Source organism: Nycticebus coucang, chromosome 22, assembly GCF_027406575.1.
Source record: "Nycticebus coucang isolate mNycCou1 chromosome 22, mNycCou1.pri, whole genome shotgun sequence".
In the NCBI taxonomy this organism is placed as follows: domain Eukaryota; kingdom Metazoa; phylum Chordata; class Mammalia; order Primates; family Lorisidae; genus Nycticebus; species Nycticebus coucang.
The window spans coordinates 56524335-56539514 of NC_069801.1; the positions used below are offsets into that span (position 1 = coordinate 56524335).

Here is a 15180-nt window from a genome sequence, read left to right on the forward strand (position 1 = left end):
GAGTTTGAGTTAGAAGAGTCAGGAAGCTCGCAAGAGTTTTTCCAATTTCCCTACCCTGGGAGGAGCAGGCCAAAGGCACAGAAGTGTATAAAAATGTGACTTTTTTTTTAAATTTTTTTTTTTTTTTTTTTTTTTTTTAAGACAGTCTCACTCTGTCCTCCTGGCCTGAGTGCTGCGGCATCATCTTAGCTCACAGTAAACTAAGCTCTTGGGCTCAAGCCAGCCTCCTGCCTTAGCCTCCTGAGTAGCTGGGACTACAGGTACCTGCCACATACCCCTGTTTCTATTTTGAGTAGAGACGGAGTCTTGTTCTGGCTCAGGCTGGTCTGGAACTCCTGAGCTCAAGCAATCCACTCGCCTCAGCCTCCCAGAGTGCTGGGAGTGAGTCACTGAGACTGGCCTAAAAACATGACTTTTCCAGAGAACTTCAAATAATTTTTTTATTATTGGAATGTAGATTATTAAGGCTGAATTGAGGAGAAATGAAGCTGGAAACAAAAATACCTTCCAGCATTCAAGTCTAAACCCACTATTGCTTTAGACTAGAAGGACCACATCAGTCACTGTTTATATCTGGCACTTTTTTAAAGCTCTTTTATTAGAGAGCATTTCGAACATGTAAAAAAGAAGATAGAGTAGTGTAATGGTCACCCTGAACTCCTAACTGAGCCGACCAGCCAACAGCAATCCTCGGCTAATCCTGCCCCAGCCACCAGATTAGCCGTTCATTTCAGCTTCTCATATTATCTTGAAGCAAATCCTAAATACCCTGTCATTTCATCCTTAAAATTTTCAGTATGGATCTCTGAGTGATGAGAAATCCCCTCTCTACCTCTTTTTAAGGAGTAGGATCTTATGATATTTCCTGGCTAGCCTCAAACTCCTGGGCTTTAGGCAATCCTCCTGCCTCAGCCTCCTGGAACTGCAGGTGCGTACCACCACAGCTACCACTGCCAATATTGTATCTAAAATTTGATATTTAGTTCAGTGTTATTAGTGTTAGGATTTCTGATCGTCTCACAAATATCACCTAAATAGAGATATAAATACAAGTATTCTTATATACAGTATACAGCTTTATCAGGATCCAAATAAAAGGCTGAGATTTTCGACACTGAAAAAAGGTTCTGTCCATAATCAACAGGTATATATATATATATGGTACAGGTATATATATGGAGATTTTTGAAATCCTAATAGGGATTTCAAAAATATACCTAATATATATAAAATATATATATAATATATATAAATATATATAATATAGTATATATTTATTTATATTTAATATATTAATATATAATATATAATATATTTAATATATTATATATAATATATATTTATAAATATATATAATATGTAATATATATATATGGTACAGGTATATATATGGAGATTTTTGAAATCCTAATAGGGATATGTATTGTCTGTGTTGGTTTATTTGACTTCTCCTGCACGACTGCAGCTGTCTGGTCAGGTGTTTGGCAGAATGTGAAGAAAGCCTAGCTCATGTTATGGTTCTTCCTGTCTCCCGTTTTCATAGGTCTCTCTGCTCCTTGGTGTGCAAGTGGACCTACTCAGCAGAGGAAGGCTGGGATGACAGTTTCTGGAAGACAGTTGGTTTGGAAGACATTGTTGCAGATAATTACAACAAAATAGGTAAAAGAATAAAAAAGTCATAAGACCGGGCATATGTATGTACTTGTGAAGATGCCAGCGAGAGGTTTTTTTTGTTATCGTTGTTTGTATTTTTGTTTCTTGTTTTTGTATGCATTACTGTATGGGAATACAGCTCTGTTTTCCTAGGAGAGAGAAGTCAGTATGACGCGTAGGCCCTTGCTGTAGGACGGACATGAACTGAACAGAGACATGTGCTATGAAAATCTGCAGTAACGTACAGAATCAGAAGTCGGGTTAGGCTGAAGAAGATGGAGCAGTCGAGAATAGTGTACTGAAGGGCTGTTTCCAGTCAGTACAAGAAAAACAGTTTTGTGAATCAGGATCATGGGGCCAGGCAAGGCTATGGTCAAGAAAGGATAAAACCGAAAAGATCAAAATGAGGAGAATTAGAAGCAAGACAAACTGGAGCATGAGCCAGGGGTCCCTGACCCAGGCCTTAGGGCCCCATGCTCCCGGCTTTACATGGAGATGACCAGGTGGTAAGTCTGGCCTTCTGTATGCCAAGCACGTTTCTCTATGTCAGTGGTTCTCAACCTTCCTAATACCACGACCCTTTAATATAGTTTCTGTGGGTCGCGATCCCCAGGCTGAGAACCGCCACTCTTATGTGTTTCACCTGCCTTGTTTCCTGTCGTTCTCCCAGCTACCAACAAAAGCACCGTTACTGGTCTATGTACACCATGGAATATTATGCAGCCTTAAAGAAAGATGGAGACTTTACCTCTTTCATGTTTACATGGGTGGAGCTAGAACATATTCTTCTTAGTAAAGTATCTCAAGAATGGAAGAAAAAGTATCCAATATACTCAGCCCTATTATGAAACTAATTTATGGCTTTCATATGAAAGCTATAACCCAATTATAACCTAAGAATATGGGGAAGGGGGAGAGGGAGGAAAGGGGAGCAGGGAGGATGAGTGGAGGGAGGGTAATTGGTGGGATCACACCTACGGTGTATCTTACAAAGATACATGTGAAACTTACTAAATGTAGAATATGAATGTCTTAACACAATAACTTAAGAAAATGCCACGAAGGCTCTGTTAACCAGTTTGATGAAAATATTTCAAATTGTATATGAAACCAGTGCATGGTACCCCATGATTGCATTAATGTACACAGCTATGATTTAATTTTAAAAAAAAGCACCGTTACTCTGTTTACAGGTGAGAATCAGATTGCTGACTTGTCCAGCTATGCACAGAACCAGTAAATAAGTCCAGATTGAACCGTCGCACTGGGGGGCCTAGAAGGACCTAGTGTTATGGGAGTACACATTTCAGTTTCAATTACTTAATTGTTTAAGTTATTTTTAAAATTTATATATCCCCCCAAAAAGTTGCTTGTTTTGTACTGAGTAGTCCCATGGTACATTGAAAATCACTTTATTGTAGTACATACTGATTATCTGTTTAATGTGTCTTGATCCCACACTAGACTGTGAGCTCCTTAGCATAAGAATTTTCCTTTATTTACCTTTGTATTGCCAATAGTAGCGTGGAGCATGACATATTTTCATAGCTAAATTACTTGATTAATTTAAGTGGATGAATTCATGTTCAAGATGGTTGGTACTGGATGGCTGGCAATTTTTGCTTTTAAAAGCTGTAATGATATTTATTGAGTTTTAGCACCATCTTTGGAAACTTGGGTCCAACTCTGATTTTCTGATTATTTTTACATCTTTCTTCTCTTTTTATCCACCTCACACAATATACATGTTTAATTAGTATATTAGCTCTCCTAATAGAGCAATGCCCACAAGACATAGTCATTAGAAGTATATACTGTTAATCTTCCAGAAAATTTCCAGGGTAACTTTATTAGATTTTGGCTGTTAAGTTAATGGATTTTTAATGGATGTCCTAAGGAGACAGATCATTAAGCAGAATATTGCTGTACATGAATTAAAACTTACCTATTCTTCAAAATTAATTGTGTGATGGTTCCCTTTGATTTTCATTCTGGTGACTTGTGCTTGAAGGTTTAGTCTGAACCTATAGCAGAAGGCATTTGAGAGGATGTTTCTTCTCTGTTGTGACTTCAGAAACTCCTCTGGAAGCTACCTCCAGACATTGTTTAGCAATTCTTTGAACCATGATGAGTGGATCTCGGAAGCCTCCCTATAAAGTGTTAAATATTTCCAGTGGCCTCATTGCCCGTCAAGATGTGGGCAATCTAGTACAAAACCTTTTAGCAGATTTGAGCATTGAGCCTCATGGATTTGAGCATTAATACAATTACCATAATTCGCTCCATGTGAAGCTTTTAGCCAAGTCTTTACCAGCCTTCCTGGGCTCATGCAGTAAATAAATGCTTTACCCGAAAACTGAACACCTCAGCAACTGTGATGGTCTTATGGAGGAATATTTTTGAAATAAATTATTTATGAAGTGTAAGTTAAGGATTGAATGCAATATTTATATGGTACATTTCAAGGACAGGGGAAAAATTTACAGTGTTTTAAGTAACTACAAGCAAGTTTCCAAAGCTTAAATGTTACTGCCTAATGCCTTAATTCGAAGAAATATTTGGAAGATTTTGTTTGGGAACATTATACAAAGTTAGGAAAAAATAGGGGTGGTGCCTGTGGCTCAAGGAGTAGGGCGCCTGCCCCATATACCAGAGATGGTGGGTTCAAATAAGGGCCTGGCCACACACACACACACACACACACACACACAAAAGGCTGGAAAAAATAGTGGATCAAAAGAATATCGAGATATTTCCTTACAATTGAAACTATGCTGATTTATTTAATGTTCAGAGATGATGGAGAAAACCCAAACCTAGTTTTTTGGCAAGGGAGATTATATATCCCTAACAATAAAGTGATCTGGGTCCAATAAAATGATCTGTGTCCATAAATTTTGCCCTTCAGTTCCCTGTGAATCACTCACAGGTTACCTATCTCATCCTAAACATCCATGAAATGCAAACAGGAAGGAAGAGATCAGCAGGGTGAAAGGACCCTTAGGAAGATCAGCAGCATCCCCCCTGTTCTAATCGATCGTCCAGGCTCTCTTTCCGTATGTCCCAGTTGCCTCTGTTGTTCTTGGGGAAAGTGCCTGGTTGTATTCTTGGGGTACGCCACTTTATGGAAATTCATGTGGGCAACAGGGCTGAAATACAACCTGACTATTTGCATGACTGAGAAAGCTTTGTTATATGAAAGGATTCAGCATGTTAGCTTGTAGATCATTCCTTATTTGGCCAAGATCAAGGAGACCAGGCAAAGAACAAATGTAAAGCCCAAGTAGAAAGAGTTACTAACTGTTAAGTGAGAAGCAGAAATAAAGATTAAGCATAAAGATAAAGCATGTTTGGAGGAAGACAGTTTCTTGAGGGCAGGGAGGCTGCTTTTTTAAACTGTTTTTGTTTTTTTTTTTTTCTCAGCCTTTGGGACAGTATTTTAGGCGTCAGATGCCCTGGGTACAATCACTTGGCTCAGAGTAGACATTGATAAAATATTTGTTGAATGAGTGAATATATGTTTGAGTGAAGGATTTGATAAATAAGTCCCTTTTTGGCTTCAGTTGGCCCCAACCCTCAGTAGATGCTCCATAAATTCTCTGAATTAAATGGCATTACTAGGTGACTGAGAGACTGGTAATTTATTTTGTAAATTCAGTGTTCACAGTCATCTCTCACTAACTCCTACTTAAGAAGGGACAGTTGTGGAAGACATACCCCGAGTCGGATGATAGCTACCATCCAACTTCCTTCCTGTCAAATCTCTCAGGGACTGCTCCATGGTAGGAAATATTACAGACGCCTTTCACAGAAAAACAACAACCCTCTATTTTAGAAAGGTTAGTGATTTCACTTTTCCATACAGTCAAATAAGTCCAACAGTAGCTGAAGCTACATATTAGATACTTTTGTCCTGCAGGTTTATTACTTTAAGTATTGAATCTTAACTAGTGACGTAAATATGCTCACCACTGTTTCACTCTGAGGTCTACCCAGTGGAGGGCAATTCACAGACCCACCTGAAGCAAAGTGCATTATTGGCTTTGCTCAGTCTGAATTAAAGAGCTTTGGGTGGTGGTGGGGAGGGGCATCTGCTTCTTTTTGGAATCTGGCTGGACCTTGGCTGGACCAAATGATACTGATTTGCCCACTCATTGGCAGGCTAAGAGGCTGGCTGTACTTGCTTGAAGTGTGCTACACTTAATCTGCTGGATATATGAACTCAGAGATCTCACTGGCCTGAGGACAGGTGGTTCAGAAGAGAGTCTGTCTTAGCTCATTTTCTCCTGCTGTCATAGAATACCTGGGTCTGTATGGCTTATAATAAACAGAAATTAATTTAGCTCATGGTTCTAGAGGTTGGAAAGTCCAAGGGCATGGAGCAGCCACCTGCTTGGCATCTGGTGGGTGCTTTCTTGCTGCGTCATCCCATGATGGAGGCAAAATAGCAAGAGTGTGTGGCCGGGGGAGTGAGAGAGGGCAAGAGAGGACTGCACTCAGTGTAATCAGGAATCTGCTACTGACATAACCACATTAATCCATTCGTGAGGGAGGAGTGCTTAGGGCTTGATCACCCCTTAAAGGCCCCACCTTTTAATATTGTCATAATGGCAATTAAATTTCAACGTGAGTTGGGGGGGGCATTCAAACCATAGCAGAGGCACATGCCAAGCCAGCATTGAATCCATTTCAAGGCTGTGGTCCCATGTCCTCTTTAACATAGTGTCACCGATGTCCTCACAGGTCAGCAAAATGGTCCCTCCTCCTGTAGGTGGAGTAAGTGGCAGTATAGAGGCAAGAAATTGGAGAATTCACCTCAATGCTGCTCCATCTCAGAGAGAAGGGGACAGTCCCTTGTGGAAGGTATCAAAGGGGATTCTGCCAACATTGTGCATCCTGACCAGTGTTGGGAGCCTGAATCTGCAATGCCATCTGTAGTTGTGGGTATCGTAAAATCCTTCCTAAGCTACTAATACTCAATGTTCTGATTTTCCCAGTAGAACTGGACTTGTTTATAAGGACTCACCCATTTACTCTTTAGCATGTGAAACTTGTTTTCAGTTGGATGTGAATGAGATGTGTAATTCACTGTTATCATTTCTGTCCTCAGAGCTCTGCTGAACTGCTGTTGCTACCGTGTATCATGTGATATAGATGCAATTTATACTAAGTTATCTTGGGAGGGCTGGAGAAATATTGGGGCACAGGTAATTTCAGCCATTCCTAGGCTATCTGTGGCCTGTCATACAGTTGTCTCCCATGTCCTGAGGGATGCTGGCTCTGTCAGTGCTCCGGATAAGGCTTTGCCTTTACCCTTCACCCTGAGCTTTTACCCCTTTCGATAAAGGTGATACTTTTAATTTTGGTCCAAGTGGAAGGCAAGTATATATCCTCTGACTATTGAACTGGCTTATTTTATTCTTCAGAATCAAACATCTAGGCTGGGTGTAGTGGCTCATGCCTATAATCCCAGCACTTTGGGAGGCCAAGGCAGGTGGATTCCTTGAGCTCACAGGTTTGAGACCAGCCTGAGCAAGAGTGAGACCCCCCACCTCTAAAAACAGCCTGGCATTGTGGCAGGCACCTGTAGTCCCAGATACTCAAGAGGCTGAGGCAAGAGAAATGGTTGAGCCCAAGATTTTGAGGTTGCCATGAGCTGTGATGCCACAAAACTCTACTGAGGGTGACAAAATGAGACTCTGTTGCAAAAAATAAAAATTCAACCTTCTACATGCAGCTATTCAATTTTCTCAGCACCATTTATTGGATGAGGATTCTTTTCACCAGTGTATGTTTTTGTTTTCTTTGTAAAAGATCAGATGGCAGTATGAGGATGGTTTCATATCTGAGTTCTCTACTGTGGTCTATAGTCCCATGTCTCTGTTTTTATGCCAGTGCCATGCTGTTTTGGTTACTATAGCTTTGTAGTATAGCTTGAATCTGGTAAAGTGATGCCTCCCAATTTGTTCTTATTGCTTAAGATTACTTTGGCTATTCTGGGTCTTTTCTGGTTCCATACAAAGCATAGATCTATTTTTCCTAGATCATTGGTATTTTAATGGGTATTATAGATCACTTAGACATTTTAACAATGCTAAGTACAACCTCTGTGGAAAATAGTATAGCAATACCTCAAAGAATTAAAAGTAGACTTATCATTTGACCTGGAAATTCCACTAGTAGGTATTTACCCAAAGGAAAAAAAAAGTCATTTTATGTAAAAGACACATACCCTCGAATGTTTATTGCAGCACAGTTCACAATTGCAAAGATGTGGAATCTACCCAGGTACCCATGAACATGAGTGGATTAATAAAATGTGGTATGTGTCTACCATGAGGTACTACTCAGACGTAAAAAATATCGTGAGCTAAAGTCTTTTATAAAAACCTGGATGGAACTAGAGATCATTCTTCTAAGTGAAGTATCCCAAGAATGGAGAAACAGACATCACATGTACTCACTGGGACTATTCGATCAACAACCCATATGCACATATGGAAGTAAAACTCAGCAGAAACCAAGCCAGTGGGAGCGGGAGGGAGGGTATGGGCAAATTCACACCGAATGGGCACAGTGCACACACTCTAGTTGATGGGCACACTTCTAACTTGGACTCAGACTGCACAAAAGCAATTCATGTAATCAAAATGTTTATACCCCCATAATATCCTGAAATTTAAAAAATAAAAATAAGACTTCTGCCTGATGGATGCTGGAGGGCTGCATGCTGGTTAGCAGTTGGCACAGTCATGCATGTGTCCAGCCATGTGCTGGGCCAAGAGCTGGGGATGCAAAAGTGAATCACTGTGGTCCATCCCTCTTGGGGATCTCGTGTCCACTGGGGCACGATGGACAAATGAGTTAGCAATCTCAAGGTTTTCCAGTGAGCCTATAGATGTCCAAAGTCCTATCTGGAGAAGCAGAGCAGGAAGCCACTGGGACTGGTGGTGTCACCAAGAACCTTCTCACCACGTGGCATTTGAGATATGTCTGTGCAATGTGAACGGTAATTTATTAGAAAAGAGGGGACATGTTTTCCAAGGCAGAAGAAACAGCACAGGCATAAAAGTGGGCGGGGTGTGCATGGACCGTTGGGTGTGACTGGAGCTTAGTGGACCTGGGGTGAGGTGAGGAGGAGTGGTAGAGGCCAAGAGAGGAGGAAGGCAGAAGAGGGGGCTAATTTCTAATGGAACTTCTATTCTTCCTGAAAGATGGGGCCACGGGTAAGAGCTTCAGCATAGCAAGATTTGCACCATGCCTTTCAAGAGGTGATTGTAACTACTACTACTGTCAATGCTGTAAGCCGACCGAGAGCAGCAAGGGACATGTTAGAGGTTTGATAGCTCCTGTGAAGATGGGAAAGTATGCATGTGTGTGTCCCAAAGTCATTTCTTTCCTAAAATCACATGTTACCCCTGAGCTACCCCGTAAAGGTTTGCTGTGAAGCTGAAGTGAGATATCAGACATCACAGGACAGTGTTGTTTATGAAGCCTGCAGAAATGTTAGCTCTTATCATTTTTAAGTGCACCTTGGCATCAGGAGGACAGGAGCATTTGCTCCCTCAACACTCTGTTCCAACACTGTGCTCCCACCTCTTAGATTCCCAGAAGTGCCATTTCAGCTGCCGGCCCTTCCAGGAATAGCCCTGCAGAACCAGAAAGGCAAGGGAGCAGTGATGACCACATCATGGCAAGGCGAGGTAATGGCTTTCAGAGGCTTTGCTGTGTATAAGATTTCATGGAACTGCTCTTCCTTTCAGTATGGTGTCTGAAAGATGATTGGAAGTCCCCCCAAAGTGAGGTCGACCCCCTGCTTCTCTTCCTGCTGCTGGAGAACAGTGACTTAACAGAACCCAAAAGGATCATAAAACTTTTCCTCCAGTGGCCTCATTTTATAGAAAAGGAACTGAGCCTTAGGGATGGGGGGCGTGGGAGGGTGGATTTCCTTGGTCTTCGAACATTTCAGTGCAGAGGTGAGACCAGAAACCAGCTCTTCAGACCCCTAGTCCTGTGGTTATCCCACTACTCCCAGCCATGTCTCCTGTTTCGGCTTTTATAGCAACTTTTGGCCATTTAACCAACCTGAATGCTGTCATTTGTATGGGACTAACCACTGGAAGACATCTCTGAGGGTAAGCCCCGTCATAGGCGAATTCTCCAAATCCATTTCTAGTCTTTAACCAAGCTAATGCAGAAACTGGACTTTGCCCAAGTATCTGGGACATTTGGATCTAGGAATACACCAGTCAAGCTCTGAGGTGACTGATGTGGATGAAGTAGAATAAGTAAGGAATGGATTAGCAGTTGTCTGTCTTAATAGTGAAGAGACTGGTCCCCAGAGTCAGGCTGGCCTGACTTCCATCCTGCTCTGCCATCTGCAAGCCACGCCATCTCTGCCATGTGAAATGTGAGGTAAGGTACTTGATCCTTCTGAGCCATAGTCGGTATATTGTCAGTATTAATAAAAGGGATACAAAAGCAGACTAGCTGTCAATTTTTTTTTTTTTTTTAGAGAGACAGAGTCTCACTTTCCTGCCCTCAGTAGAGTGCCATGGCGTCACATGGCTCACAGCAACCTCCAGCTCTTGGGCTTATGTGATTCTCTTGCCTCAGCCTCCCGAGTAGCTGGGACTATAGGCACCCACCACAATGCCCGGCTATTTTTTTATTGTTGCAGTTTGGCCGGGGCTGGGTTTGAACCCACCACCCTCAGCATATGGGGCCGGCGCCCTACTCACTGAGCCACAGGCGCCGCCCTAGCTGTCAATTTTTTAAGGCCATTCATCTCTGTGTAGCACCATCATTAAATGCATGTGTGATGGGTGCATAGGTGGGTGGGGGATTGAGGCCCAAAACAGAATCCTAGCTTTGTCCACACAGCCCAGCCACCACACTCTGGTGTTCTGGGGACCTCCGTTCTCCGCATCACTCATCACCCCAACTGGAAGCCATTCCTGTAATTTCTCTCTCTCATGCAGCTTACCTTTGAACCTTCAACAAGTCCTTTGTGCTATGCTCCAAAATGGACCCAGAATGAGCATTGCTGCCCTTTCACTCTCGCCATTCTGGATCAGAGTGCTTTCATCTCGTGCTTGTGTGGCAGCCTCTTAAATGGTCTCCTTGTTTCCCTTTCCCTTTATTCTGACAGAGTCTCACTGGGCAGAGTGAGACTTATGTGATCCTCCTGCCTCTGACTCCTGAGTGCTGGGACTGTAGGTACCTGCCACAACACCTGGCTAGTTTTCCTATTTGCATTAGAGATGGGGTCTTGCTCTGACTCAGGCTGGTCTTGAACTCCTGAGCTCAAGGGGTCTTCCACCTTGGCCTTCCAGAGTGATAGTGCTGGGATCACACATGTGAGCCACTTCAGCTGCTCTCTGTGTTTCTGCCTCTGTTAATCTTGGTAATCTGTTCTCCTGCCAGCCAGAGTGACGCTTTAGAAATGTAAACCAGATCATGTTACTCTCATGCCTGAATTCCTGCACTAGCTTCCCGGTGCAACTGGGGGAAAATGTATCTTAACTTTTTGCCACGTTCATCCAAGTCTGACATGACCTCCCCTTTGACTTCCGTTGCTTACCAGACCTCCACTGATTTCATCGTCCAACTACAGTGGGGACCTTTCTGCCTTTCAGACATTCCCAGTGTCTGCAGCTTCTGCGTGAACCCTACCCTCTGTCTGGCATGGCCCTTCTCAGAATATTCACATGGTTATCACTTTCTCTTTGTTCAGCTCTCAGCTCTGATGTCAGAGAAGAGCCCTTCCTCACCACCTGTTCTGCCCCAGCGGTATTCTGTTTCTCTGTTGTATTTCTTCTTACCACTCATCATCTCTGAAATGAATCAGTCACTTCTTTATGCTTTACAAATATTAACTTCTTTGGTTCTTATCAGACTCATTTTCCTGATGAGGAAAATCAGGGCACAGAGAAGTTAACTAAGTTGTTCAGGGTCACATAGGAAGTAACAGAGCTAGAATCAGTTTTACTCCAGAGCCTGCACATCTGACCATGAGGCTGCACAGCCTGCCAGGCCTGGGTTGGGCTGATACAGCTGCAGTGCTCAGGTCAAGGTCAACAGGAGCCTCACTCCTGGCCTGATTGTATCTGAAGTCACGCACTGTCATCTGCGCCTCGCCCACTGTAAGGCAACTGATGAGAAAGTCATGCATCTACAGGAGACGGACCCAGATGGAAAAGATATTCAATGCTTTAGAGCTAGTCAATTTGAGAAACAATTGAACAGTCTTGGCTTATCTAATCTCATGAAATGACCTTGCCAAAGTGAAAATATTCATAAATTATAGAGCTGGATTCTAGTCCAGGGCTGTCTAGCACCAAAGCCCCTCCTCAGTGGTGCCTGGAGGAGATTACCCAAGATGGCGGAAGGCACGTGCTGCCTCAGAGGTTCCTCACTCACTTGCTCTGAGACAGCACAGGGAAGGGAAGCCTAAGGACATGGCTCTCGGAGGAGTAGAACCACTGAGCTCCTCGGACTTCAGGGGGAGGAATGGCGTGACACCTTGCAAAGCTGCATGCATTTTAATCACATTCAAATTAACGGTTCAGTTTGGGGTTTCCCCCTTATTATGAATGTTACGAACTTCGGACTAGCTTCTTGACCTTCACTGGGCATCTGATGTCCTGCCACTATTAATTCAATGTTCTTCAAAGACACCTACTTGGAGTGGCTGGCCTTCTCTATTGCATGTGACATGCCATAGCTCTTCTGCTTACTTCTCTTGGCCACGTAACTGGCAGATGGTGACTTTGGCCTCCGAGGTGGCCCTTACCTCTGCCTCTGTAGCACCTCTGCAGTGCCCTTCACCCTGGTCCCGTGGAGCTGTGACTTCAAGATACCCGTGACCTTTTCAGTTCCCAGCACAGGCTAACCTTTCTGAGAATCTACATCAGCGGGCTGCGGTGGCCAGGGTGGCAGGTCACCAGATGACTGATGGCCTGCTCCCTGGTTTGCTGGCAGACCCGGCATTGCCATGGGCCCTATTGATCCCACAAGTTTCCTCACTGCTCAGACAGCCTCTGTGGGTGTGAGGAGGCTGTGAGTCATGGACCCAGCACCCTGCTACCCATCTGTTCTTGTGCTGATGAGAACCAAGATGATCTCTTTGTGGTGTCGTAAAACCTAGAAAGACATTAAAAATTCCGTTAAATTTTCATGCCCTTTTAGCTGTTGAAACATACAATCTATTAGGAGGAGGGGGGAAAAAAAAACAGCTACTGCAATTTTCGCCCACCACTCTTGCATCAGAGGCTACTTAAGGGACCAGGTAATGACTTTACAGTGTTTATTAACCCTTCATGTTCTGCTTCCCTCCCACCAGTCTTTTCTATCAAGGATCTGCATCTGTGCTTCCAAGTAAATGGAAATTATAGAAACTCCAGGGGATCTTTAAGATATGGACCTTTCACTATGTCGTGTGTTGTTCTGTCATGAACATTGTACGTAGAGATATATTGGTGATGCAGAGTGTGAAGGAGAGGAATTTATTTTTAAAATGCATCTTAGATTCATGGAAAGTGTGTGCATTTTGGAGCCAGATAAACATGAGTTTGAATCCTGACCCTGTCATTTACCACCTGTGTGACTCCTATCAAACAAGTTACTTAGCCTCTAAGAGCAGTGGTTCTCAACCCTCCTAATGCCGCAACCCTTTAATACAGTTCCTGTAGGTCGCAACGCACAGGTTGAGAACCGCTTCTCTAAGAGCCTCAGTTCAGCAACCTGCCATTGGGAAAGTAATATCAGATAGAGACCTGGTAATTTTAACAACCTCATGCGAAGACCTCTTGATGTGGCCTCATGGGAAAACACTGGTCTGTTCTGAGTTTCCAAAGTATTTTTGGTTTCTCTTTGTTTTTCTAAATAATTGCTTTCATTATCTGTCCCTCATATTGAGTAACTGACAAGATACCCCTCACCCTTTTGTCTGCTTGAGGATTTAAAGCAAATCTGAGACTCATTTCTGGTGAATTCATAAGCCATGGGTATAAATCTCTAGCCTCATCTCACTTCATTTTGTCCCCATCTTTGGTTTTATTTAATCTTTAACTCCATTTACCTTATCTTTGCCTATAAGTGACAAGCTGCCTGAAATACTTTAAGATAAGGTAGCATGTAGAAAAAAACTCAAAATAGGCCAAGCATGGTAGCTTGCACCTGTAATCTCAGCACTCGGGGAGTCCAGGTGGGGAGATCACTTGAGCCTACACGGTTGAGGCTGCAGTGAGGTGTGGTTATGCCACAGCAGTCTAAGCTGGGCCACAGAACAAGACCTGCTTAAAAAAAAAAAAAGAAAGAAAAAGAGAAAGGTCTGGAACATAGTGGGTACTCAGTAGATATTTGGTAAATGACTGAGTACATGGTAGAGAATACACATGCAAACATGTTTCAGAGGAGGTGAACTCAAAAGGGGGGATGATGATTAGCTTATGCCGTTGAGATATTCGAATAAAAACGTAGAGGAGACAGTTGGGCCTGTGCTGAGAAGATAGGTGAGAGTAGAAATAGAGATTTGGAGGCTGTCAGTATAGATGGTATTTAAAGCTGTTGATACATGTGTCAGACTCTGGGATAAAGGCAATGGATCTGGGAGAAAGCGTTCAGGAACTCCCTTGCTTTCAAGCCCAGGTAGATGTGCCCACAGAAGAGGAGAAGGGTGTATCTGCAGAGACAGGGAGGCGGTAAGGCCTGAGAGTTTAGGACTGGAGGAAACAATCTCCCAGGATGCTGAGAGAGGACATGAGATGAGGCCTGGATGTTCCATTTGATACACTGCTGTGGGGACCTTCGTGGGAGGGAGCCATTTCATTATAATAGTGGGGGCAGAAGCTAAGACCTAGGAGAAAGTTATAGTGAGCACAGTAGCTGCAGCTAACGTTCACTCAGCATGTGTGCTGTGCCAAGTACTTACTGTGCTTTATCGTATTACAACTACTGGATGAGATCTGTGGTCGCCTCACCCCACTCCCCCTTTCTTGTAGAAGAAGTAAATGACGCACCAAGAAGTTAATCAGCCAAGGTCACACAGCTGGGTTCCAGGCAAGAGTGTCAGATGTCAGAACTCAGAATCATAGATGAGAAAATGGAGTCAGCAAATTTAGACAACTCCTACAAAATATGACTGGAAGGGACAGAAAGAGAAACGGGAACAGTCACTGAGAGAGGAGGAGGGCTGGCAGCAAAGGGAATCTTCTGTTGTTTGGTTCGTCATTGGAAGAGATTTACCTGAGTATGGGAAGGTTCCAGGAGGGAGTGCTAAGTGCTGATCACACTGAGAGAGAAGGGAGAGTCAGCACTGGACTGTCCAGAGAAGACAGAAGCCGTTGGCCTCGGAGATAGCCATGCTGTTTTAATAGAGTGGGGGAGGCCAGGGAGGGGCACAGATCTCGTGACCAGCGCTGCTGGGAAGTGCAGAGTTGAGGGGCATCCCTCCTGTGACTTCTGTCTTCTGTGTGAAGTAGGAGGTGAGATGATGAAGGAGTTGAAAATTGGAGAAGAGTAGAA

At 43.3% G+C, this 15180-nt stretch overlaps 1 protein-coding gene across 11 annotated transcripts in view; it reads left to right on the plus strand.

Moving 5' to 3' along the window:
• The window catches only part of FGGY (FGGY carbohydrate kinase domain containing), a 433138-nt gene that overhangs the window by 167944 nt on the left and 250014 nt on the right, over positions 1-15180 (plus strand). For all 11 annotated transcript variants that reach the window (XM_053575373.1, XM_053575374.1, XM_053575375.1 and 8 more), the window contains one exon: positions 1544-1659. In XM_053575373.1, the coding sequence (XP_053431348.1) occupies positions 1544-1659 (116 nt within the window). The remainder of the gene's footprint in view (positions 1-1543; positions 1660-15180) is intronic.